Source organism: Xiphias gladius, chromosome 16, assembly GCF_016859285.1.
Source record: "Xiphias gladius isolate SHS-SW01 ecotype Sanya breed wild chromosome 16, ASM1685928v1, whole genome shotgun sequence".
In the NCBI taxonomy this organism is placed as follows: Eukaryota; Metazoa; Chordata; class Actinopteri; order Istiophoriformes; family Xiphiidae; genus Xiphias; species Xiphias gladius.
In genome coordinates, this window is record NC_053415.1 from 5,232,432 (window position 1) to 5,246,715 (window position 14,284).

General features: G+C 40.2%; 1 protein-coding gene across 1 annotated transcript in view; it reads left to right on the forward strand.

The window, feature by feature from the left end:
• col5a2a (collagen, type V, alpha 2a) overlaps positions 1-14,284 on the forward strand; it is a 43,927-nt gene that overhangs the window by 23,984 nt on the left and 5,659 nt on the right. Inside the window, exons 8-48 of the mRNA XM_040148102.1 lie at positions 507-578; positions 2,394-2,438; positions 2,530-2,583; positions 2,789-2,842; positions 3,738-3,791; positions 3,934-3,987; positions 4,238-4,291; positions 4,500-4,544; positions 4,863-4,916; positions 5,089-5,133; positions 5,496-5,549; positions 5,836-5,934; positions 6,150-6,194; positions 6,286-6,384; positions 6,471-6,524; positions 6,732-6,839; positions 7,372-7,425; positions 7,547-7,645; positions 7,782-7,835; positions 7,983-8,081; positions 8,185-8,238; positions 8,622-8,675; positions 8,765-8,818; positions 8,976-9,029; positions 9,190-9,234; positions 9,338-9,436; positions 9,535-9,642; positions 9,847-9,900; positions 10,112-10,165; positions 10,474-10,527; positions 10,657-10,710; positions 10,825-10,932; positions 11,197-11,250; positions 11,441-11,494; positions 12,053-12,214; positions 12,677-12,784; positions 12,983-13,090; positions 13,193-13,246; positions 13,328-13,435; positions 13,703-13,756; positions 13,967-14,074. Of these exons, the coding sequence (XP_040004036.1) occupies positions 507-578; positions 2,394-2,438; positions 2,530-2,583; positions 2,789-2,842; positions 3,738-3,791; positions 3,934-3,987; positions 4,238-4,291; positions 4,500-4,544; positions 4,863-4,916; positions 5,089-5,133; positions 5,496-5,549; positions 5,836-5,934; positions 6,150-6,194; positions 6,286-6,384; positions 6,471-6,524; positions 6,732-6,839; positions 7,372-7,425; positions 7,547-7,645; positions 7,782-7,835; positions 7,983-8,081; positions 8,185-8,238; positions 8,622-8,675; positions 8,765-8,818; positions 8,976-9,029; positions 9,190-9,234; positions 9,338-9,436; positions 9,535-9,642; positions 9,847-9,900; positions 10,112-10,165; positions 10,474-10,527; positions 10,657-10,710; positions 10,825-10,932; positions 11,197-11,250; positions 11,441-11,494; positions 12,053-12,214; positions 12,677-12,784; positions 12,983-13,090; positions 13,193-13,246; positions 13,328-13,435; positions 13,703-13,756; positions 13,967-14,074 (2,898 nt within the window). The remainder of the gene's footprint in view (positions 1-506; positions 579-2,393; positions 2,439-2,529; positions 2,584-2,788; positions 2,843-3,737; positions 3,792-3,933; positions 3,988-4,237; positions 4,292-4,499; positions 4,545-4,862; positions 4,917-5,088; positions 5,134-5,495; positions 5,550-5,835; positions 5,935-6,149; positions 6,195-6,285; positions 6,385-6,470; positions 6,525-6,731; positions 6,840-7,371; positions 7,426-7,546; positions 7,646-7,781; positions 7,836-7,982; positions 8,082-8,184; positions 8,239-8,621; positions 8,676-8,764; positions 8,819-8,975; positions 9,030-9,189; positions 9,235-9,337; positions 9,437-9,534; positions 9,643-9,846; positions 9,901-10,111; positions 10,166-10,473; positions 10,528-10,656; positions 10,711-10,824; positions 10,933-11,196; positions 11,251-11,440; positions 11,495-12,052; positions 12,215-12,676; positions 12,785-12,982; positions 13,091-13,192; positions 13,247-13,327; positions 13,436-13,702; positions 13,757-13,966; positions 14,075-14,284) is intronic.

Genomic DNA, 14,284 nt, shown 5'->3' on the forward strand with positions numbered 1-14,284 from the left:
ACAGGACAAATGGACCTCAAAGGATGTGTTGTCTACCAGAGTTATTGCTCACACACCTTAGACAAAAAATATGAAGACTATACTACACTTCAAACTCTGGTGTCACAAAGTTATCCATGACATCGCTTACATGATGTCAGCACCTGCCACTTTGCATTTTGGGATTTTAGGCTAATCGTATTTAAGCGGAAACCTGTGCCATGACTTCGGAGGTGGCTTTTTAGTTAAACTGTGACAGAGTGCCGACACTACACGATATACATGGGGCCATATTCATGTACAAGGGGAACAATACTAACACAGTACCTTGAAAGATTAAATCAACTGTGCATGTACTTGCCATCACTTCATATGCTTAGACTGATACAATTTTAATTAATTTTGCATACATGTATTGTGCACTATGTATTGTGTTTTGTGGTGTATCTCTTCTACCCAGATTTGCTTTTCATTTGTGCTATTTGCCACAGTTAGCCTAAACTGAAGGGTGTGTGCTTCACCTGCAGGGTCTGGAATCCCAAATGGCTTCAGGGTTTGATGGAAAATCAGGACCCCAAAGCATGTTAAGTGGCTCAAGGGTAAGAGGATGTCGGCAAAATATGAATGTACCTAATCTGTCAGTGTTTCATAAACCGCTCAACCAAAAAGCAGACTAGAGCACTATTTATCTTTGAAAATTAGCTTTGATTCTGAATTGGAAAATTATTTTCTTTCCAATTCGTAGCCTTGGCAGAGGACATTAGCTAGCTGGCAAGTAGGAGCAGCCCGGAGGTACAGTGTGCACTGGCTGCCAATACTTATTTAATACGTATTTAACCAAGGCCCTGGGGAGAGAGGATGTTGTACAGATTGTAAAGCACTCAGAAACAGTTTTGTAATTTTGGGTTGAATAAATAAACTTTTTTAGTGTTGCACTTTTATAAAGTGGGGGGACTTGAGAGAGCCAGAAAGAGAGGTCAAAATCAGTGCAGCAGATGCTGAGATATTCTGAATTCAGTTCCTAGTCAAAAACTCACTGGATCCCACACTTCCCATGGTGCGTTTTGATGCATCTTTGTTTGATCTCTGTTAGATCATCCCTGTCTAATAAACACCCCTGCTTTCCACGCAGGATGATACAAATGACCCAGGTTGTTTCCATTATAAATCTGTGGCCTGCAAACCTGAACCAAGGTAACCCTGATGGCATCACCAGGGTTATTTTTTCAGAATTTGGAGCACACACGCCCGAGCTAAAGAGGAGATACACAACATCATATAGCCTTCACTGTAGGAATAATACTCCCCATTATGAGTAAACGGCACTTGATGTGTTTAATCAGTGGATTTCTCCCATAAACATGAATAATATGTAGCACTGTATGTTGTTCCTCCAGAGGTAGCTCGCTGCAATAAAACCATTGGAATTTTGGACCTACTAACCACCACACACACACACGCGCACACACACACACACACACACACTCACAGCAGATTTGTTTTATCGAATACAAGAAGTGGCTGAACGTTGCAAAAACACTGTCACTGTTATAAGTGGTGCAAGACTGAAGGCATATTTTCATATTCAGGCTCAATATAAACCACGCTAAACTTCGTGGAATATGGAACTTTTGCATTCGTCTTAGAGCATGTAATGATTGAATGGTCCATTTTTTTTAAAAACTGAAAGTAATTTTACTTCATTGCTGAGGTGTAAAAAGGAACATTAACCATCCTGTTCTGAGTTTCACAGCTAACCAGCTACTGACTTCAGATCAGGATAAATGTACTCTTTTTTTACAATTAGAAATTACATCATACATTTCCATTAGCAAGTACACAACCACACTGCTTTGGCAGACTTTTGAAATCAATCCATGCCTTTGTGTAACTGAATCCCCTTGAAGCAAAGTCACGGCCATGAAGGCAGGGGGAGAACTATAATTTGGTTTTATCTTTTTGGATTGTTCTTAAACCAACTTGTGGACGTGAAACATTTTGGTAACTTTTGTGTTTTACAGAAAATGAGTTCCATTTAACTTTTATATAAATAGACCTTTAAGGCAAAGTTACAACACACTGCTTTAGTAGAGTGTGTGTGTCTGTGTGTGTGTGTGTGTGTGTGTGTGTGTGAAGACTGGTCAGGTGGGGAACGGACCAGTAATTCAAGGACTGCTATCTGTGCTTTGACAGCCATTTGCACATGGGTTCATAAAATTTCTCCACTAAAATCCACCAAATGAATCCATCCTTCCACTGTGTGTTTCAGAAACTACAAATAATTTTAGGACTTCACTGTATTGTTTCCATGTTGTTGCTCAAACTCCAGAAAGCACATTCACTTATATCTGTTTTCTTACACTGATTAGGTTGAATTGTGTTCATCGTTTGATTTTGCATCATGTTTGTTTTAGGGTGAGGCTGGAGCAAGAGGATCTCCTGGCCCAACTGGCCTGCCTGTAAGTCCACAACATCCTCCACAAGCATAATACTTCAGTGGCATTTGATTATTTTATAATTTAAATGTTTTATTGTTTCCTTCCTTCTAAGGGTCAAGCTGGACCACAAGGTTCTCCTGGAGAAGTTGGAGATCCAGGACATATGGTACAACATTATTTCTCTGTAAATTTAGTGTGTATAGTCAAATCACTGATACTCTTAGTGTGATTTACATAATTATGATGTTTTTGGTCTTCTCCCCCAGCTTAGAAGTGCTAGAGCACACAGTTGGATTGGCCTGAATATATTTTTTATTTTACTCTGAGAGTCGGTAATTCTTGGATGTTTACGATCTGACTGTGTGTTTCAGGGTCCGTCTGGCCAAAGGGGACCTGAGGGTCCTCCGGGGAAGCCAGGTGAAGATGTAAGTCAGCTCTGGGCTGTTTGTCTGTCATGACGTGTGAAACTCTAGAGAGACAAAATCACATTCCATCTTACTTTGCGCAAACTGCAGCAATTTTATCAACAATCAGTCTTACATTTCTTTTACACTGTCTAGTTAGAAAACGGTCCAGCCTAGAGCAGTGGAGTTAAAATCTGTAATCATTAATCAGTATTTCCCACAGTTTGACAGCCCGTCTACATTCATAACATTTTGAAGTGAAGGATCCTGGAGCCGCTTGACAATTAGAGTACATGAAGATAGATAGTATACTCACAAACACCATCTGAACTGTCAAAGTTTAAAGTGTTGTTATAATTACGTACCATCATTGACCTGCAAACACTTTATTTTCCATGCCATATTGACAGACGGTTGAGTCTCCCTTAAATCCACATAAATTATATAAACATGTTTCATAGTATTTTCTTTCTTTCCTTTCATTTTGTGGGTTAGTAAGACAAAATAAAAGACTACATGTTGGTGGCAGTGTGATGAAAATGGCGTAATGAAAGGATTTGGTTTCTACAAGAAGCCAACAACCCTGTGTTGGCTTCTTGAAACTGGGTTTCTAAAGATCATGATGAGTAAAAAAGTAATGAGAAAAACACAGAACAAAATGAGGAAAACAATGGACATTAACAAACAAACTCAGATTACATCTAGGTTTATGTGCGTCAGAACACATATAGTTTTAATTTGTTTAAACAAGAATACCAGAATACCAAGTGCAGTATATGGTTAAGACGCTACTTCAGTAACGCAAAACCAGAGAAAAAATCTGATGTGTGACTCGGTGGCATTCATTTCACCTCCACAGCTAAACCTTTTGCAGTCAAATAAGTCTGTGATATTTCAATGTTATATGCTCAATCAGGGAGAAGCAGGCAAAGCAGGAAATCCTGGAGAAGTTGGATTCCCTGGATCAGCAGTAAGCTTCTCCACCTCTATACATGCATCACTTAACTACACAAACTCTGTCACTACAGAGATGAAGTTGTAAGCTCCTGTTGCTCGTTTATGAATCCTCAGTAGATATAACCGACGATGCCGTTCCATGTCACATATTTTAGGGTTCTAGAGGATTTCCTGGTACTCCTGGGCCTCCTGGACTGAAAGGTCACAGAGTGAGTATAACATTTCTGAAACATCTATGGACATGTTATTGAGTTATAAAATAAACATTAATGGTACTACAATTACTTGAGGGATCTTCAGATAAAAGTGGATTTCCTTCATTTTGTTGGTTTTCTTCTGTTCAGTTTCTTCTTTTCCACACGATTACTAAAGAATTCATGCTGGTGCACTCATCTCAGCTCTGCATTCACAGTAAAAAGGAATATGGAGTTTGTCAACAGTTTTTTTTCTTGTTAATAGGGCCATGCTGGACCACTTGGCCAAAAAGGTGAAACTGGAGCTGTTGGATCTAAGGTATAAAGGAAGGAAAATGCACCATGTTTTTTATTTTCAGTCAGTCTGTCAGTTTGTTTGATTGGTTGAATGGATGCCTGGTCATTGGTTAAATATACCTCTTTGACTAAATGCTTGCCTGCCTTGCTAAGAGGCCTGTCAAATATCTCGTTATGTAATAGTGCTATCTAACTCTAACTAAACAAATACGTTTTCTCTGGTTTTCTAGGGTGCTACAGGGCCCCCTGGTCCAATGGGAGCACCCGGACCCATGGTAAGTTATATTCTCAAAACTGAAGTTTCTAATGCTTTCTTTTTTAAGTTGTCCATGTAGCCAGTGGATGCTTAAGGAAGTATGACACAGACACAGACCAGTTGCCTGGGGCAGCCTAAACAGATTATACAGTTTTATTACGCTTATGAATGTATGTGGACACAGTTCACAGACATTTCTGGTTTTGCTGTCTGCTCTTATCTTGAATGAGACAAGGCTGTATCCAGAATACTGTAAATAACCCTCTGAACTTCCTAACTTTAAATGTATGCATTGAATGGAGGACAGCTCTAATTTATCACTGTCTGTGTATAACAGGGTCCTGCTGGGATGCCTGGGGAGAGAGGACGCTCTGGACCCAGCGGTATAGCAGTAAGGATGATATCACTGTCCAACAGTGACATCTGCTACCATGTTAAAGTTTTTCTCTATAATGTCACTAACATCCAACATTTGGAATTAATGGGTAGATTTTATGTTGCTGATAAAGTTTTGTTATTAGAGTTTTGTTTTGGTTCGAAGTGAACAGTTTTTTATCTTTTAGGGTAAACGTGGGGCACCTGGTAATGTTGGAAAAGCCGGTCCAATGGTAAGTCAGCATTCACACTGTTGTGGATTTACTTTATACTTATACTTTTATAAAAACCAATATGGCATTTGTGACCAGTTCAGAATATGTGTAAACACATGTAGATGTGGATCTAAGAGGAAAATGGCTGGGTACCATTTATCACATGGTTACAGTGTTTTATTTTATTTAAGTATTTGGTAAATAGTTTTTCATAAATATGAATGCTAATATTTTGTTAATGAGGCTAGTCATGTAAATTCCTCTTAAGGTAGTGATGGTGAAAAGGTAGCTGTACTGTCCCATCCCTGGTCTAGCAGTATGTTTGTAGACTTTTTTGGTTTATTGTTTAAGTCTTATTTTCATTGTTGTTTATTTAACAGGGTCCCTTGGGTCTCAGTGGTCCAGCTGGATATCCAGGAAACCCAGGAATGAAGGCAAGTACAGAGAAAGCATTTTAACTTCAGCTACGTTATATTCTCATGCTAACAGGCTTTTTTGATGACTTCATAATGAAGATAAATAATTGGTTTCTAGCAGATCAGTCATTTATTCTTCATTGTCTTATTCGCAGTTATTGTTATCTTTTATCATTTGACCAATTACCATCAATTGTTTTTTTTAAACATATATAAAGACTATAGTGTGCCAATAAATTCAAAGCCAAATGTGTCATTGTCACATTTCTGTCTGTTAACTGTACTTGGTGATTGTTTTCCAAAGGGACAACCTGGCCCTACAGGAGTCCGGGGTCCCGAGGGCCCACAGGGGCAGAGAGGAGAGACCGGTCATCAGGGAAGATCTGGACCAGTTGGCCTCAGGGTTAATTTCTTGCTTTACTTATACTTACACATCACATACAGCACATAAGGAAGTTTTTAAAGAAGAAACTGTATGATCTGCTGTGATGGGAAACATCCTCATAGTTGAATTGTAATGTCTCACAGGATAGCTAGTTTATTACAGTAGTAAACTTTAAATCACATTGCTCAGTGCACTGCTCTGATATTCTAACTGGAGAACTTTTGTGTTCAAAGGGACCCATGGGTACGGATGGTGGCACGGGTAGCAAAGGACCAGTGGTATGTACACATTTATTTTCAATTCAAACAACATATATATCTGTGATATGAATATATTGAGGCAATATATAACATGACTGACTATTCTCAGGGTAATCTTGGTCCACAAGGTCCAGGTGGCCATCTTGGACCTCCTGGACCTCCAGGACCTCAGGGAAGCACTGGTCAGCCTGGTATCAAAGGACAACTGGTAAACTAGCTTTAGGTTTATGAAAATTCCTGCTTTTTATTGCTGGAATCCTTTAAAATCCTTACCAAACATTGTTTGTGTTAAAGGGAGATGTTGGTGTACCAGGATATAAAGGAGAGGCAGGACCCAAAGGAGAACCTGTAAGTTCCAAATGTATCTGCAGAAATTAGGTTTTATTTCTGCTTTATGAGACACTCAGAAAATATACACTCATCTATAAAATAAAACCCAAATGAATTATTTGTTCATTAGAAATCTTTAGACAAGAACATATAATATAAGGAAGTAACAGGTAAGACGTGCCTCTTGATTTCAAGCGTATTCTGGCTTGTGTGTCAACTTTCTAGGGTCCACCAGGCTCCCAGGGAGGGATTGGACCTCAGGGTGAGGAGGGAAAGCGAGGGTCACGTGGAGACCCTGGATCTGTCGGCCCTCTTGGTTCCGTTGGTGAGAGAGTAAGTCCGAATCCTGCCTCCTACTGTAACAATCATCAGTCATAGAGCTGCACTTTGGGGACAGGGGTCAACCCTGTAATTAATTCAATCAAGAAAAGTAATCACTTTGGGGGAAAAAATTTGGGATACAATGAATCGGTTTAATAAAATTAGTGTGTGACACTGGATTTGCTCCCATTCCTGCAGGGAATATATTGATTAATGGATAATGGCAAATATGGGGGCTAGCACGGTTGTCTCACTGCAAGAAGGACCTGGGTTTCAATCCCAGGCAGCTGCGGCTTTTCTCTAGTCTGATTATTCTCCTCGTGCCTGTGTAGCTTCCTCCTGGTGCTCTGTTTTCCTGCCACAGTCCAAAAATTATTGGAGAATCTAAATTGCCAACAGAATGGTGACTACCCCCACAATGACCTTGTACAAAGTAAAGCTGGTGTAAATGATGGATGAATGGTGGTTTTCCATGTTGCATTTTGAGGAATAGATTTTCTACACACATCTAGTTCTGAACTAAACTTGTTGATGTGTTTAATAGGGAGCTCCTGGTAACAGAGGATTCCCTGGTGCTGATGGGCTGCCAGGTCCTAAGGTACAGTATATATATTAGACTTACTGTTTCTTGAAATTAGTCTACTGCAGTATATACAGCAATAACAAATGATCTAATAGTAACAGCAAATTGAAGTAATATATTTTTTTTTTTTCTAAAGGGTGCTCAAGGAGATCGTGGCATATCTGGATCATCAGGGCCCAAAGGTTCTCTAGGAGACCCTGGCCGTACTGGAGAACCTGGTCTACCAGGTGCAAGGGTAACACTGAAGATCTTTACATTTTACTTTTGAGCTAGAGTATTTGTTTAATTCACATTCCTTAATTAAGTGTATATACAATGTTTATTTACTTTCCCCAGTTTACATTAATTACATTTTTAATCTCTTTTCCAAGGGTCTTACTGGTACCCCTGGTGTCCAGGGGGCAGAAGGCAAGCCAGGACCACTGGTAGGTGCTCAAACATAAATTAGACACTGGACATATGTGTTATGTCCAGTGTTATGTGTTATAATTACAATCAATCCAAGTCAGCTTTAAGGTTATGATAAATTATCAGTGATTTTTAAGTCAAAGTATGGTTTACTTCTTGTTAAGGGTGCCCCAGGTGAGGATGGTCGTCCAGGCCCTGCAGGGTCCATTGGAAACAGAGGCCCCGCAGGAACTATGGGAGTACCGGGCCCCAAGGGCTTCAATGTAAGGCTGCAGAGTCACTCAAAACTTTGCATTAACAGTCAGTCTGATCAGTCTGTGTATAGTCAGTTCTCTTTCTCATTCTAAACTTGTTTTACTTTCAAAGGGTGACCCAGGAAAAACAGGTGAACAAGGATCTCCAGGAGTCCCAGGTCAAAGAGTGAGTACTATTTATGAATGAAAAATTGTGTTTTAGACTTTTTTATTCTAATACATGCCCATTTGCTAATACATTTCCAGTAGATCCATCAGTAGTAAGCATACATAGCAAGATTACAGCTTATATCATGGCATAATGAACACACTGCCTTTACTGACAATATGTACTTACAATTACTTATTACATTTCTGTATTGTTTTTTTTTTTTTGTATTTTCTTTTATTTATTTTAATTCTAAAACAATCCACTGTACAGAGATCATTAGTTTCTGCTTAATATAATTTCAGTTTATCTAAAAACCATACCCACCTTCAGGAGATGAAACAGACTGGTCCCTTCCAGATGTGGAATGGGCAGTTTTTTAATTGTCACTTTGTTTTTAGGGTCCTCCAGGAAAAGATGGAGAAGTTGGCCCTGCTGGTCCCCCTGGGCCGTCTGTAAGTGTCTGGTTTCTCTTTTGTTACGTTAATTATATTTGTTGCCCTGCTATCATAAATGACTGAGACATTAATATCTCCTCTCACAGGGTGTTGCAGGAGACAGAGGAGAGCAAGGACCTCCAGGTGTAAATGGATTCCAGGTACGTAATTGTTTTTGGCTGGTAGTAAAATGTGAGAAAGTTGCAAAACAGTTTATGAACATAGACTTGGGTAAAACGTATTTAAAATAATTAGACCTCAGTCTGTGCTGCAAAAGTGCTCTGATGACCATGCCTAACTGTTATTATATGTACTTAGGGTTTGCCTGGGAATCAAGGCCCCCCTGGAGAATCTGGAAAACCAGGTGATCTAGTAAGTGTGAAAAAAGCTTTAAATCCTGCTTTGATCAAATCATATAAATATAATGTTGTTCAGTATACTAACACATTAAATCATTTGAAATTTCATGGAGCTGACAGTGACCGAAGTTCTGTTTGGAGCAACGAACCATACCTCTGTTTGTTATTTTCAGGGTATTCCTGGAGAGCTTGGTGCTGTGGGTCAAACTGGACCAAGGGTAGGTGAATGTCCCCATGATGAATTACATCCATTTCAGTTAGTCTGAGGTAGATAGTGACTCTGATTACCTGAGACTGAAACTTATCATATTTTTTCTCCAGGGGGAGCGTGGAATTCCTGGGGAGAGAGGAGAACTGGGCACAGCTGGTCTGCCGGGACCTAAAGGAATCCCTGGTGCACCTGGTCCAGATGGACCAAAGGTACTTTTACATCGGCAAAGCTTATGTGCATTTCAAAAGATACTGCTAAGTGTTGAAGAATTCGCACCAAAGACTAACCTTGGTGTTTGTCACTGAAGGGTAGCCCTGGTCCCCCTGGTGCACTGGGTGATGTTGGTCCTCCAGGTCTTCAGGGAATGCCAGGAGAGAGAGGCATCTCTGGCCCTCCTGGGCCTAAAGGTGACAGGGTAAGTTTGTCATCATCTTCTTTTTATATTGTTAATTCTTACTCATGGTACATTTTTCATAGTACACATAACAAATAACAACACAAATGTATCTTACAGCCACTAGCTGTAAAGTTACAATCAATGAGTCCGAGTTGACTGTCAAGTTAGTTTCTGTGAAAACTGAATGTGACTCTGATCTGTGCTCTTTTGCTGTCTGTTTAGGGAGCAATTGGTGAGAAAGGATCAGAAGGTACACCTGGAAATGATGGCGCAAGAGTAAGCAAAACATCTCTCTTTCATTTATTCTCAGCCAACCATGAACAAAGAAGTTCAATTTACACTTGTAAGACTAAAGAAATCAGTGTCTCAGTGCAAGCTCGAGACTAGTCACAGCTTGTTCAAAGAAATGTGTCTCCTGATGTGACAGCACAATTCACTGGTAACGGTGATGCGAATATCCCCAATGACATTTCTTTTCTGTCAACAGGGGGCCCCAGGTCCTCTTGGCCCGCTAGGACCTGCTGGACCCAGTGGTGAGAAGGTACAGTTTTTCTTTTCTTTCTTACGCACGTTAAAAAAGCTGCTATTCACATCACAGTGATTAACGGTTATAACTGCAGGAAGGGAAGCTATTTTTAGGAAGGCGTCAGTTCCCAGGATGCCCACTATGCTCTTAATCCTTTTTGCTTATTTTCTTGCCTGTATCTGATAGCATCTGCCAGCTAGTGAAGGACAATCTTTGGCTTGCATTGCTTTCACAAAAATAAAAAAAATCTGGATTTATGGGACAGCAGAGGCTCAATAAATGATGATAGAAGTTATGTCAGTAAACTATTGACATTTTTACAGGGTGAACCTGGACCAAAAGGACCACATGGACCTCCAGGATCCAGAGGAGTGCCTGTGAGTAGTCCTGGCCAGTGTTTTCAACTTGTACATTAAGTCTATTTTGGCCTTGTTTGTTGCACTGCAGTATATTAAGTATACGTTATTACATAGTGTTTTGACACAAAAATGTATCTCCTACCACAGGGAGCAAGAGGTGACCCTGGCCCAATTGGTTCTGTTGGATTTGCTGGACCCCCTGTGAGTAATTAAAAACACTCTTCTCAGCTTTATTTCCTAAAACTATTTATTTAGTATTTATTGACTTAATTAGCTGTTTTTGATCTATGTTTTTCCAACATCTACACTTTACAGGGTCCTGATGGTCAACCTGGAGTCAAGGGAGAGCCTGGAGAGCCAGGCCAGAAAGGAGATGCCGGATCACCAGGACCTCAAGGCTTGGCCGGGGCTCATGGACCTCCTGTGAGTTGCAAATATAAAGACACTACATGAAGAATGTTAAAAGTAGTTGGTCAGTCACATTTTCATGCAGATGTCCTTAACAGTGTTATCAGTCATCTCTGTACTTTTATTTGGTCCAGTTTGGAGGTTTTGGTGTATTAATTCCTGCAAAATAAATTATCATCTGTTAACTATATGTCTTCGAAAGTTAGAGAGAAGTTACCTTACATATTTTGCAAACATGTTGCTGATAAATGCTTTTCTGATTAAGTCTTGTTTTTTCAGGGGCCAATCGGTGTTGCTGGACTTAAAGGCGGAAGAGGAACACAGGGTGCACCAGTAAGATCATTTCATAATCCCAGAGATGCTATTACAAGGTGAAATTAGATGATGACAGAACGATGAGCACAGGAAGGGTATCAGTTCATCTTATGCAGATATGACTGTTTGTCAAACAGTAGATTTTGCATTCTGTTATAAAACTTGTAAATCAGTATCTGAGCACCTTGTATAATTTTTCTTCTTCTAGGGACCCACTGGTTTCCCTGGATCTGCAGGAAGAGTCGGACCACCAGGCCCAACTGTAAGTATTATTCTCACTCTGATTGAAAACACATTCAAGGTATCAGGTAGAAATATTTGCCATATAAGCTTAAGATTGTAAGGGACGCCAGCATCTAATTTCGAATGAGTTTGATAAAATACCTCCAAACATCAGACAGTAAAAACACCATTTGCACCATGACTGCGCCTGTTTAACAGTATAACTCTGCTATTCATGCACTGTATTGAAACTGTAAAGTAAAACCTCGTGTGGACATCTTTTCAGTAAAACATTGAATATGGAAAGGAGTTTTGACATAGTTTTTACTGGAAACAACAGCAGTTACAAACATGTGAATACCCACTTTAGTTTTCTTAAATGAATCTAAAAGAGACATCATCACTCAGCACTGTTGTGGATCTCACAAGTGTAGCAGCAAATACATTTTTCCTTTATTGTAGCTACTGTAAAGTACAGTCTCAATGCACCTTTAACCAATAATGCAATTACCTAAGCTGTACAGTGCCCACATATATTTGTGCTTAATGCCATATGACTGCATACTACATATTTCATGACTGTAACCACTCCTGCCAGGGTCCAGTTGGAGAACCCGGACCCCTTGGACCTCCAGGGAAAGAGGGACCTCCTGGCCTTCGCGGGGACAATGGATCCCCTGGAAGACAAGGAGAGCGAGGTCCAGCAGGATCACCTGGCAGCCAAGGAGACAAAGGGGACTCTGGAGAAGATGGACCAACGGTAAACTAATGTTCTAGTTATTAATATTGTGAGAAATAAGCGTCTGCTATAACTAACTTAACGATTTTGCCGGTTAAGAATAAAAATATTTGAATTGATCAAACCCACATATCACTCTATGCTGTTGCAGTAAAATAGATATAAAGTTCTAATATAAAGAAGGAGAAAGTGCTTCAATTGAACAAACACTTGAAATTTAAATGGCCTTTTTATTGATCCCAGCAAACTGTTTTTATTGTAAGTGCCTGATCATAACTATGGGGTATATTGGTTCCTCTTAAACAAAAATCCATTTGAAACAAGTTGTATAGCTGTTGGACTGTATGGTGGTGTTATGGTCAACCAGGCATACAGTAATGTATCAAGTTGGTAGACACAAATTTGATTCTCAAAGTTATAACAGTTAAAATAGATTATGTCAGTATTTATTCTAAATATTCTGTGTGGTGGTCTTGGCTTTAGGGTCCTGATGGTCCTCCAGGCCCAGCTGGAACTACAGGACAGAGAGGCATTGTGGGTCTTCCTGGTCAGAGAGGAGAGCGTGGGATGCCAGGCCTTCCAGGACCAGCGGTCTGTATCACTGATGTCCTGGTTCTACTGCACATGAGCTTCTGTGTTTTACAAGACTGAGTTAAACATTTAGCCAGTAATTTTATTTAAATGCTTCTACAATTTAGAGTCGATACTAATGTGTGTCTTGATTAGTGTGTGGTTGGTTGAATGATCCTTTAAGTGCTGCAACATGAGTTATCTGTTTCTTTTTCTTAGGGTCCACCAGGAAAACAGGGAGCCACGGGACCTTCTGGAGATAAAGGCCCTCCAGGTCCAGTTGGTGTTCCTGGTGCTAATGGACCTCGTGGTGATTCTGGTCCAGATGTAAGTACGAGTTTTAAATTGGTCTACTTTCTCAAGTTGCATTACCCCTAGTGTTTCTCTAATGTTTACAGTTGTCTTAATGTGTTTTTGTGTGCTCCTCAGGGCCCTGCAGGATCTGATGGCCCACCAGGCAAGGATGGTGTTCTTGGACAAAGAGTAAGAGGGGAAAAGAATTCTGATGTGAGCTTTGTGTTGTTTTGCCTATTTCAAGTGACTGACGGGTGTTGACTTCTCTAGGGAGACCGAGGAGATCCTGGTCCAGAGGGCTTGGTTGGTCCACAGGGACTTCCTGGCACTCCAGGTCCTGTTGGTTCAACAGGTGATGCTGGAAGGAGAGGAGAGGCTGTAAGTGGACTTTTTCCCCTCTGACGGTGTGTTAGTTTGTGTCTCTGTCCGTGAACAGGAGTAATAACAGATTAACACATGTACTAAGAACACGTGTACATTCTGGAGGTAGACCTGATTTCACCCCGAGGCATATTGCAATGTGAATGAACTTAATATGAAGTGATGGAAATGCTGTGTTTGCGTATAATAAGGAGTCGGAGTTCTTCATTGCTGGCAGAGGTCTGTAGTCCCTGAAGGCCGTATAACGATTTGACTCATTTGCAGGGCTCAAGAGGACCTGTTGGCCCACCTGGCTCGGCTGGAAAGAGAGGATTAGTAGTGGGTATCCAATTTCCAACTTACAACACCTTGAGTTTATGTGATATATGCTAAAAGAGCTTACATACTCCATATAAATTGTAGATTTTTGTAAAAGACCTCTTCTGATAGTTTTAGATGAATATAACAGCTAATATTATCCCGGAACCACAATGAAAAATTCGCGCTCTCAAAATAAATATGAAATGTGTTAACTCTTTCTTAATTCAGGGACCCCAAGGACCAAGAGGAGATAAGGGTGACCTGGGTGATCATGGAGAGAGAGGACAGAAGGGACATCGAGGTTTCACTGGTTTGCAGGGTCTTCCTGGACCTCCAGTAAGTCAGAGTGATGCTCAGTAATGAGAACATTTGACTCATGTCGCTTCTGATTCCTGAAACAACCACTGCATATACTTACAGTGTCTCTCTATTGTTCAGATTCACTTTGCCAACCGTGTTCTAAAATGTAAAAGCAGTAAGGTTCTGATCAAAAGTTCAAATGCATTCACTTCACTTTTGATGGCTTCTGGTTCTTTTAACACAGTT